This window comes from Falco naumanni, chromosome 1 (genome assembly GCF_017639655.2).
Source record: "Falco naumanni isolate bFalNau1 chromosome 1, bFalNau1.pat, whole genome shotgun sequence".
Taxonomy (NCBI): Eukaryota; Metazoa; Chordata; class Aves; order Falconiformes; family Falconidae; genus Falco; species Falco naumanni.
In genome coordinates, this window is record NC_054054.1 from 119892337 (window position 1) to 119904476 (window position 12140).

Here is a 12140-nt window from a genome sequence, read left to right on the forward strand (position 1 = left end):
TGTAAAGAGCAGGATTCTGGTGGAGAGAGCAAAACTATCAGAGAAATTAGTAGACACAGAAACTCAGCCTCAGCGGCATGCTCTGGAGAGCCCTTTCCTACTTTCTTCCCTAGAAGCCTTCTACCAAATATCCTGGATGGGGACAGTAAGAAAAAAAAAAAAAAAGAAAGGAAAAAAAGAGCTTAATGTAGATTTCCTGGCTATTCTTGTCCTTTTTCCCCTCCACCTTACTTGGGTGGGGAAGGCCAAGGGGAAAGATTTTATTTCTGGGCATATAATTGTGAGATGGTAGTTTGGGCAGGGTTAAGAATGCTCTATCTTAAGGGCTGCAGTTACTTGAATAGATGTGGTATGATCTGACTGTGCTACAGGGAGAGAGAACTGAGCCTGCAGCATCCAAACCCAGAAGTTTATTCCTCTATAAAATGTCTCTTTATTAAAATACAATACTTTCTAATAACTACAATACAGCATCAAGAGCAGCACACAGAGCAAATGTCCCACGTGGGAGCTGTCTGGGAATGTTTGCCAGAGACTATTCAATAACAGTAGTGATAATCATGCTACCGATGTCTTTAAAGCCAACAGTCCTCACCTATAGAGCTGGACATCTCAGGCTGTAACAGGCTGCAATTAATCGGGTTAGTGGCTTAATACACAATAGACCAATGTTTGCTGCTGAGCTCCACCAAGCCCCATCCTTTTGTTATCTTTCCTAATCCATATCCTTTCCCGTGATGCTGTAGATAGTTATTATCCAATAATAAAGAGGCAGGGCTCTGTCCTAGCGAGCTGCGTCCCCTCTGCTTCGAGAAGCACATCAGACTTGCCTGGCTCAGTCCCTTTTGCTGTTCCATGCCCTCCAGCAGCTCACCCCTAACAGCACCCATTTGATCAGGATTGGGGAAAGGAGGGGAAAAAACCCAACATGATATTCAAGTCACTTTAGGGGGCAATCTGTCATCATCACAGATTTAAATCCTCAGGAAAAAAGAGCCTGAAGTCCAAACAGCAGAAATGAAAATACCAAGAGCTCTAATTTCTTGATGGCTTAGTTGGTTCAGTCTTCTGCAGGAAACACCCTGTTCCAAAAACATTATAAGAGACCTGGAAACAGGCTCCAAAACAGGTAAAGGACTTTGGCTAATAACAGCTCTCCACTTTTGTGAGGCTGAGGTGGGAGGGAAGCTGAAAGGAAAAAAGGAAATTACAGTTTGGGGAAGGAACCCTCCTCACCCCAAGGGGACAATTCATACCTGGGCAACCAGTCTGGGCCCTGTCTCTGCTCTTAACAGCATTGCTCAAGCTGGGTGAGTCAACAAAGTTTTATCCCTAGTTCGAATCAAGGCTTCACCATAAGCATCATTACCAGGATTTAAACCAAGGGATTTTTCCCGACTAGCCCTTTTTCCAGGGAAGCACTGCAGAGAGGCTCCCTGTCGCAGCCCTCAGGGTGTCTGCGCTCAGTCTCCCAAGGCGGTTCAGGCAAGAGCAGGAGAGGGCTGACAAAGCAGCCTGAGGAGCTTTTACAGTTGGGAAAGGGATGAGAGCTTGTGTAAGCAAAGCCTTGCACACCCACCAACTCCAAGAGAACAGAGATCCCAAAGCACAGAGAAGGCCAGCAGTTCAGGCACCGACTGCTGCGTGAATTCAACCATTGGCACTTACCCAGGCGAGGTGGTATCAGTTTTGCAGCCAAGTGGGTAAGCTGTACTCTTCACAAGACTGCCAACAGCCTCTGGAAGCCCTCTGTCTGCCATGAGCCCCACTCCACCTGGAGACGCAGATCCACCCTCTGTGCTCCTACCAGTCCTGACAGGGAAACACCTCTCCATGCCAGCCTTACGTCCAGATGAGCTCCCCGTGTTCAGCAGGCCCAGACGACGACAGCCCATCTGTCTGGGCTCTCTAGCAGTATGGCACTCGGGCTTGCAAGCTCCTCCTTCAACCTTCTCCTTTAGAGACTTCAGAGGTGCCTGTCCTGCCTAGTCCCCTTCCCTGGGAGGAAAAGCACAGCCAAATGAAGGGCTGATCCCTGCTGCATCTCCACCTTCTTTGAACTGGCCCATTTTCAATTTCCAGTTCAGACTCCACTGTTTAAGACTATTTTTTCAGAGACAGAACGAAATGTTCTTGTCCATGAGGTGTGGAAATAGACCGCTGTAGGCTTTGTTATCTGATCTGCTGCTTGCCACGAGCATGAGGCTCTGGAAAGAGGCTAGTGACATTTGATTATCACTTAGATGAGGAGAAAGGGGGAAAGCAACTTTAAAAGGCAAGGCTGACACTGCTACAGACACCAGCAGAAATGACCTTCACACACAGCTAGCTCTCCCTGCTGCCAAGAACCATCCTCTCAGCCACTGTCATCTGAATCGCCAGTACACCTGGGGCAGTGCAGCTCTGCACGAGCCACTGCTGCTCCGAAATCCAGGAGCTTTTCACCAGGCTGGGGAAAAGGGTGTATGGTAGGTCCTGCAGTAGCCACACTGCAAAGACTGTACTGACCTCCCAGCTCAAACAAGCTTGATTTTTTCAAATCATGATGCAAACCATGGGTCAAGCTTCCCATCCACACCAGGCACAGGTTAAGCTAAACAAGCCACTATGTGGGAAGTTTTTACCCAGCACAACAATGTTTTTACCCAGCTCCACAACAATGGAGCTGGCAGCTCCAATGTTCAGCTCTGCCACTCAGTGCTTTGCAGGAGAACCACTTTCAGCACCACATGGCTAAAACCAGCTAAAGGAAGATAAGAAAAGGCACAGATTATAGCAGGACAGAGTCCACATCTAGCCACTGGCATTCAGGCAGGAAAAGTTCAGGAGACCACAAGACACCAGCCCAGACCATTCTTTACAATCTAAGCTCTCTAAACACCAACAAAAGACCAGTCCACGGTTAACTCAGAGCCCTGCTCTTGGAGGAGGGGACAGCAGTGATGTGAGGACATAGGAGAAGCCACCTTGATAAATCTCAGTAGTATGGGATCCATCCTTATACCAGAGGCTGCAGCAAGAGCTTTTCTCTGTTCCCTGCATCACATGGCTGTTTGATAAATTGTCTTTCCTAATAAATCTATCCCTCATTGTACACACACAGAATCCGTTGCTCTAAGTAGCCACTGAGGTGCTGTCAGGGTCATTAAATATCATTATCTGGGGCAGATGTTCCCCAGCGTGCTGATGCAGGAATCAATCAAGCTAAAGTATGAATTTCCCCTACACTTCTCCAAACACTGTCTTTGTCCCTCTCCATCAAGTGATGAAAAAGAGAAACAGTTTCAGCCTTTATGCCAAGGTTTAGCAATTCTCATACTGGAAGGAGCCAGCTAAAGGGAAACCAATGGCAGACCAGGCAGGTGTCAGGCTGCCACAGAGACAGGATGAGGTCTGACTGTTGTCTTTACTAGAAAAGAGGAGGCAGGGTGATTGGAAAGAAGCCAATCAGCTAGGCAGAGATTACTCTCTTTTTTAAAATAAAGAAACAACAAACCCCAAACCAACTTCCTTTAATACCCCTTAATGAGATAACCTTTTTCTCTGAAGAACATGTGGGCTTTCAAACTTTCATGTGCTCAGACAACAAAAGGGAAAAACAGACATTCAGGATTTTCACACTATCCGAAGTCAGGATTTGTTGACTCAAGCTGTTCAGCATCTAAAACTTGAGGGCTTAAAATCCAGCCTCATTTTCTTGGGTGACAACTTCTTAACTCCATCTCAGATGTTCTCTAGAACAGAGGATCTCTATTCCTCTGCAGTGACTGCCAGCCAGTTCCAAACAGGAACTTTTGAACTCACAGAACAGTGACAATACTGAACTGAAGTCAGGTCAAGTGTATGTGTGTGGTGGGAAACAGTCTGAGAAGCAGCTTTTCTTCCTATTTCAGGTCAGTGATAGGTATAAACAGAGCTCATTCTGTGCTTGAATTGTCTGGACCCATGAACCAGGAAACTATTAACCTGCAGAAATGCTGCTCGTGCTGTAACACCCTCTCTGTTAGCCCTGAGTATCAGTTACTCAGTCCAGGCTACACAAAACAAGGCAAACCTCAACATAAGCCTCTGTAACACGTGCCCTCCTCTCAGTCTTTGAGGGCATGCACACATACAAGCTAGCATGTGAGGCAGCTGCATCTTTGGATGACAAAGGCACTAAAAAAAAATAAAAAAAAAAATGTAGCAACGTCTTATTTCCCTTAAAGGAATTACCTGTCTTCCTGGAAGTTCCTGGCACTAAGATTTTGGAGAGCACTCAGGAGAGCAGGGCTTCCCAAGGACAACACATATTGGTTTCGGGGTTTCCAATGCAGCACAACCTAAACTAAAGCAAGGCTCAGAAAAAAAATGCAAGCAGATGATAAAACTAAAGCTGGGAAGTCTGACAGAAGTGCCTTTTGTTCTCCAATCAAAACAAAGATTGTTCAAAGTCTGTTGTACACATGCTGAGAATGAATGAGAACCTTACTGCTGAATAGCAACTGGTGGGTATCACAGTTAGGTCCCCCTCCCAGGGACTCTTCCAAATCCCTTCTGCCTCTCACACAAACCAGATTAAAACTTCATCTATCAGCTCATATCTGATTGAAAAATAAATTGTTTTGTTTTAATCAGAAATTTCATTCTAGAACAAAAATCCTTTTTCTCAAAAATTTATCAGTCGTGGACAATCTTCCTCAGAGGTTGTTTTGACAAATACTTGCTTCCGAACAAGAATATCCTGTCAAAGAGGTGCACTGGTAGCGTGACTTGGGTTCCATCTATGGTAAAGAGGTGGCCAAGATTCTGCCAAGACTCACCTATCCATCTCATGAGAGATGTCATGATTTGAAGATACTTCGTCTTCTGCACATTGAAGAAGGTGAAAGGACCCAGGAGGAGAGTAAATGCTGCCTGGAAGGACAATAAAAATACGTATTAGGTTCAAACCCAGAAATTCTGCTAGTAAGACAAATTTATCAGTAAAGCAAAGCTTGCCTTGAAAGTTCATCTCCAGACACATCTGTTTGCCATGGAGCTTTCTTTGTTGCTTAATTTTACAGCTAAGCTGGCTGAGATACAGAGGGTCAAGCAAACTGCTCTGTATCAGAGAACATGCCTCAGGCAGAAGTAGAGCACAGGATCCTCTTGGCTCTCAGCCGCTTGCTATCACTGCTACAGCACTCCTTTACCGACACATTTCAGTAAAAGCTCTCAGTGGAGCCTTATGGAACATCAAATATTAAACTGTGGCCTCCCTGACCAGGTAACATGCTCAGTTTAGGTCTGAATAGCAATAGCCATGACCAGTCTGGTCACATTAACGGGTCAGCTTCGGGGTGTCCCAGGCTCTACAGCAATGGAGCCAGGTCTGCCTGGAACATTTTTTCCCATTATTTAAGTCACTTATTTTACAGTGGGAAGCTATAGCCTAACAGTTAAGCTGTTGACTTGGAAGCTGAAAACCTGTGCAAAGTGAGGCAGGGAGGAAATTCAAGAGATACTCATAAGAACAAGCTTCCTTCAGCGTGGAAATTAAAGGTAGTGTCAATGAAGACAGATCTTTCTTCGCTGCCCTCTTCAATATATACAGAGAGAGCAGTGTTTCTCAGCAAATTAAACTGAGGTATGCTGCAGTAGCAGTCTGGTGCATCTCTTTCAGCTGGGCTGTAAAATAAATCTAACAAAGCTGGAAATTAGGACTACACAGCTTCCCATGCCAGTTTCTTCTAGCACTCTCCTAGGGCACGCGAGGCAATCATGTTATCAGCCGCCAGCCAGAGAAGCCGTGTCCTGTGCAGCACCATCACCCAGGTACTGAGCAGCACTCAAGCCCTACCTACTCCAGACAGAAGAGAAAAGGCTTCACTGCAGGCAGACAAACAGACCCTGACTGAGGTCTGAATGTGAACTGAGAGAAGCTACTTGTGACAGGGAGACAAAATGGGTGTTACAGAAGAGAGCCCTGCTTGTCATCCATGGGCTGGCTTGGGCTAGCGATATACTAACAGGTCCGAAAGCTGTAAGCAAGTAATATCTAGAAAGTCACAGCACACAGTACGGATTTGTTGAGCATCCCAAAGGGATTCTTAAAGACAAATATTCAACATGAATATTTACACATTGCTCTTTTCCATGACTTCTTAAAGCAGTTCAAAAAAAGGTGTCACCAGAAGGGAAGAACTGGGACTTGAAGGGGCAGGCGCCAGAGTCTCAAGGTCTCTCAATGACCCCAACAGAGTCAGTGACAGAGCAGAACCCAGGCTATTTTGAGACTAGTACAACCCCACGAAGCCTTTTTTTGAGACAGTTTCAGAATATCTGCAAGGCAAATTGGAAATGCCTCACATCACAAGTATTCTCAGATGACCGAAGTAAACTCAGAAGGGGACCAGAGGAGAGAACCCTTGGTTTCACACACCACTTGGTGAAGACATATTCTGATATGAGGCTCATTTATACCAAGTCTCATTTTCTCAGCTTGGGGGGGGGGGGGGAGAAAAAAAAAAAAAAAGGAACAAAAAGCACACACAGAATTCAGATTTGTGAAGCAATTGAGGACCCTTGGAACTCTGAAGTCACACAGAATACAACAACACAGGCATAATTGGCAGGACTCTGAGCTAAAACAACCTTAACAGTTAAGACACTTTCAATTTTAACGCAGAAGCAAACCAGCCAGCTACAATTCTTTTTTTACTCATCTTCCTCCTTTCTTCTAACCAGGAGCTTAACTTTGCTCCCCTGCCCTCTACAGACTGCTGCTGCATCCTAGGATAGCACACAACCCCCAAAAAGGACTAAAACTTCAGGCTAGAGAGATCATTCTTTAGATCACTCAAGGACCCAGAGCAAACCAAAGCAGACAGAAACTCTCTTACTGGAAATTATTCTCGAGTTTGTGACTAATCTCTTTCAGCCTCCTCTCCCAACACATGCATGCTGCTCAGCACAGCCTCCCTTCAAACCACGTTAATAGCTTATGCATCAGAAAGAGCTGAAACAAAGAGAGACTGAAGAAGGATGGTGATAATTAAGGAACAGGTGTCTTCTGCAAATTAGAATGCACCAGAACCAATTGGCAAAACAGCACCTCAAACAATGGCCAGGATTGACACAAGATGCAGCTGGGTCTGAAGCCTACATTTATCTTCAGCATGGAGGAAAGAGCTGTGTGTTAAGGTGGATTTGGGGCTCAGCTGCTGAAAAGCATCATTAGGTGCTGGAAGAACCTGGGTCTCCTACGTGCTTCCCAACATCCACTAATGAAGCGGAAAGAATTCTTCTGGATGTTCCATTCCACTTTCTGCAGTTATTCTCCAGTGCTCAAGGCATCTTAAACAACTAAATCCATTGAGCGACTCTTTCAGCTCTTCCCCTCTGTGGGCTTTACTGCTTAACTCATGAGGAAGGCATACAAGTCATTCTGCCTGAAGGGCCAGATTCCCCTCCCATCCTTTTAGATGATCAGTGTCTTCTGTTCTTAACAAGATCCTGGAGGTGGCCCAAAGGAACCAAGTGAGAGATGAATTAAAGTGCAACAGAAATGTATTACCTTTCGCACTTGATGCCCATTAGCGATCCAAGATGGATATCCACAGATCAATACAAACAATGCTAAGGCCTGCAATGAGATGAGGTTGCTCTGCAGGAATTTGTACCAATCGCTTTTAGGAAGGGAAGCCACAGCACACACTGGGCTGCTTGACAGGACAAAGGCAGGGCAGAAGAGGACATCACAGACAGACGAACATCACTTCGAAGTGCAACTGCGTGCAGCTCTACAGGATTGAGCACAAGTCAGGAAAGAGAGGCCAGGTCCACCAATAGCCAGGACATGAGAAGCAGGGACTCGGTCCCTGGATTAGAGCTAATCTTATCATCAACCCTCAGAAGGGTCCCAAGGCCAGGAAACCTATTTTAAAACACCCCCACCCCCAAAAGGATGAGAAGAGACCACAGTGCTTAGAAGGAGGATGTCTACTTTCTCTACCTTGCTGTGCCAGGCACCTAAACGCTCTTCCGACCCATTAAGTTAATTAGTTTCATAACTTCTCCCTAAGGAAAAGGTAAGCTCAAATAAGCACCTCAGACATACACCCAAACTTTCTACCTGATGTTTTTCCAAGCTCAAGTCTTCCCCAGAGGGATATAATTTACAAAGTGCTTCATTACACATGTAATTCAAACAATCTAAAACTATACAGAGAACTGCACCAGTCAGCCCTGCCAGAAATCAAATATGCAGAGCTCCAGCACATCAAAAAGCTCTCCCAAGTTTTCCAGTTCACCTCTTGAGCTAGCTGAGATGTTTTCTAGGACTTTATCATTCTCTTCCTAAGCTTCAGCAAATTAACCCAAGGCAGAGCATAGTCTACTTTGATTTAAGATCTTTCTACTAGAAGTAGTTTCCTATTAGAAACAAGCAGGTGTACGTGGCTGATTCATTGCTGAACTTAAAGTAGGTAAGGGAATCCTCCCTTCTGCTAAGGAGGAGGATCACATCTATTAAATGCTGTTTATATTCACAGGATGGCAGAGGCACAGAGAGAAACCTTTGCCATGTTGTTGCACAGAACTGGCTATTAAGAGGGGTTCCCTAATTTCTCTTCCAGCTCCTCCATGAAATAGGAAAGGCCAAACAAGTCAGCAGGCTTGTGGCGGAGGGTACACGGAACCCACACACAACAAATAAATGCAACAGACACAAAAATCTTCCTTTTTCTCTCCTTTCTCATGCTGAAAAACAGCACAAAGATCCAGCATGTTAGTGACCAAAAAACCCAGTGTTTTTCTTGCTTTTACTGACATTTCCAGTCAGAGAATTAGAAGCCAGCAAGTGTAGAGGGAAGAACAGCAGCTTGTCACCCTGACTTACACTCTTCCCTGCAGGCTAGTAGGCGCCATGAGTAGCACACCAGCTTGCTCAACCCCTGGGAGGGTCTTCAAATCCATTCCTCCCACCAAGCCAAGCCACAATGATACAGGCACCAAGGCTTGGGAGCTCCTCTGAGCTGGCAACTCAGCTGACACCCACTTTCCCAGCCTCTGCACCTGTCAGCTCTTGGTATTTCAAAGCAAAAAGCAGACTGGTCAACTTGAGTCTTCTTGCCACAGGGGAAACTAGCTAGGGCTTACCATTGTCTGGAATATACTTTTATATAAGTTTACATATTTCTAAAAGTATATTTTATTAAAGCTCTTATGTTAAAACTTGGTTACATAACCTTGTTTATTGGCTTATCTTAAAAAAAGCAAATGTAAGATCAAGCGTTAATAGGACATCTGGCTGATTTTATCTGCTTAGTTTCAGCCAAGAGGACCACCAAGAGAGCTCTCAACCACTAAGTGATGGCCAGCTAACGCCAAGAGTCTTTCAAACCATACAAACATGTTTTAAGCCAGTCAAAGGGCTGTATTAACCGAACAGGTTCTTTATTGACCTGAAGGGTCCATCTATCACTCTGAAACCGGTACAGTTCAATAGCTTTCATCTGCTTCCCAGCATGTGGCTTTCACAGCCAAAGCCAATACAGCTCAGGAAGCACAATTAGCATCCCGAACATAGCTGATTCATGTATTAGATGCAGTAGTTACAGCATTACGGCTACTGCCTGCATACATTTGCAAGAGGACCATCTGAACACCAGCATCATTCGTAACTGTCATCAGAACCTGCTTGTTTTCATGCTCCACAAACTCATCTGTAAGAATTGCATCTGTCTTTGGAGCTTGCTGAATAGTGAATTAAAACCAGGGGCTACTGTTTCTTGTTGATTCAGAGCATGGAAACTTTCAGACAGGTTGAAGAGAAGCAGGGTATTTACCTCAGCAAAGTGAGATCATGAAGATAAACCTTGTTAAATGCAGCAAATACACCAGGAGCAGAGCAGCAGAGCAGAAGAGTTTGAGAGTTTTTTTTAATAAATGCATTTGTGTGGCACAGGGCTATCATACCAGTATGAAGTTATCAAGTCTCAGATATCAGGGCAAGGATCCCTCAGTTTTAATAAGAAGATGGTGAAGAGATGTTGTAGTGCTCACTCTTTAAATACCTCCCTTTGGGCTGAAGCCCCAGCCACCCTTCCTTTTCCTTTCTTCCTCCTCAGCCTCATTCAAAACCAGAGCTCACTCCGAACCAAATCCTTCCTTGGACACTCTTGCTTCCCCGCCGACATCTCAGACAAACGTCATTTTAGGACGGTATCAACTCCACCTCTGCAGACACTGTTTAGATTTCACAACTGTTGAGCAACAGTACTTCTCTCCCACAATACACAGCACAGCAAATAACCCGACTAATGGGGAGCAAGCTGACATTTAAAAAGAAAGTTACTGGTTTAACAAAATGGATCACTCTCCCTGGTAGACTTTGATACCTTGGCTGGAAAACGGAGTTGACTGCTTTATACAGGACTATGGGTACACAGCATTCCCACGACAAAGCAAGACACTGACAGAAAGACGTAAACTCTTCTGAGCGAGCATCTCCCAGCGGAGGCTTTGTTTGATTCAGTGCTCAGACACAAGGAAAGTCTCCTTGAGCGTGGTAGGAAAAAGCAGACATTTCATACACGCTGTCAGGAATGGCAATTCTGACACCCATTCTGCTTCTGCAAGATGTCCCTGAGCTCAGAGCTATTTCACAACCCAGATGAGCATAGAGGGAACAGACAAAACAATCCAGCAAAACCAGACTGCACAAGTACAGGGAGCAAACAAGATGTTAGGAGAACCAGGCTGCCCTGTTCCCACCGCAGGTACTGTCCTCTAGACTGTGGCTAAAGAGACATCTGGGAGGGGGGAAAACCAACCCAAAAAGCAAAACTTCATTTACCAGCATTGGCACAGGTCAGAGGTTTTATCCCTGTTTGGAAGCCTGAACCAGACCTATCATCTTCAGTAGAGTAGTTTCTTATGAACTGGTGTTCCTATTCATATCCTCAGGGAATTTTGAGGGCTGACTTTGGAGAGAAACATTAAATGCAAGGTGCTTTCCCCAGTCCTGTCTGGGACTCTTAGATAAAGAAAAGAGCTTTATAACATTTCAGAGCTACTTGCAGCTCCATCAACACCCACCTGCAGCCTCTGGTAGCTCCTCTGCACCCGTGTCAAGTTGTGGCAACTGCCATGCTACCCAGCAGCGGACTGCAGTCACTCATGCCAGGGCTCCAGTACTTTTCAGCTAAAACATCTCAAGGGAAAAGGGTCTCGAGTGCAATGCAGTGCCCCCTCTGCCATCTCTCCTCCCCTTCGCTAGGGTGACAAGGCCATGTTTCTCTCCTGCATGAGCTCATATCTCAAGTTAGAGGGCCAGATGGCACATCAGTGAGGGCGGCAATCCAAGCTTTCGTTGGTAGAGCTTTACCCCTTGCAGTGGACAGTACAAATATAAATACATGAAAGGAGTCTGATTGTTCAGGAAGGAGCTTTTTAGAGAGCTGGAAAAAAAAAATTAAAGCTGAAGATCCACAGCCTCTCAAGGCTGGAAGCAGGGCTGCAGAAGGGGCTGTGCTGATAGGCAGCAAGTTATCAGCAGCAAGTGATTATGAAGCTCTTAAAGTTGGCTGAAAAGAGATAAACCAGCCACAGAACAAGGACTGCTCAAAGAAGTTGAGAGGCAAGAGGGATTTTAACCTCCAGATCCCCTGTAGAGTCAGGAAGTCACAACAGAGGGAGGATGCAACCGCCAGACATCCCACAAGGAATATTTATAGATAAAGAAACAAGGGCAGTTACACTTTGAGTACAGCAGGCATCTGCTGCCACAGCAGCTCCGGTAATTAACGTGCTGCTCTCAGGACACCTGGCAGAGGTTTATCATCATAACTCACACGAAGCATATTGCTGGCACGAAGGAGCCCTCACCCACCTTTCTCCCCAGTGCATTTAGCAGGGAGGAGGTATCCTCCAAGAACTAAGACCTCAGTTTCTGCCAGGCTGGTTTTTGCCAGCGAAGCAAGTGCCATTTCACCCACCTGCACCCATGGTACCCCTTAAGCTGGATGCTGCTTCTCATGGTTCCTGTGCCACAGTGCTCCCAACACTTCTTCCAAAATGGAAGACCTTCTGCAAGAGATGGAAAGAAGCACCTGTATCCCCAAAGCTACTGACTTCAGCAGATCCGAATGCTATCTAGAAAATTTTCAAAGGTTTTA

General features: G+C 45.5%; 1 protein-coding gene across 5 annotated transcripts in view; it reads right to left on the reverse strand.

The window, feature by feature from the left end:
- The window catches only part of TMEM104 (transmembrane protein 104), a 45136-nt gene that overhangs the window by 11487 nt on the left and 21509 nt on the right, over window positions 1–12140 (reverse strand). For all 5 annotated transcript variants that reach the window (XR_005826013.1, XM_040581755.1, XM_040581753.1 and 2 more), the window contains one exon: window positions 4803–4896. Coding sequence is in view for 4 of the 5 variants with exons in the window: in XM_040581755.1 (XP_040437689.1) it covers window positions 4803–4896 (94 nt within the window). In the remaining variant the exon portion in view is untranslated. The remainder of the gene's footprint in view (window positions 1–4802; window positions 4897–12140) is intronic.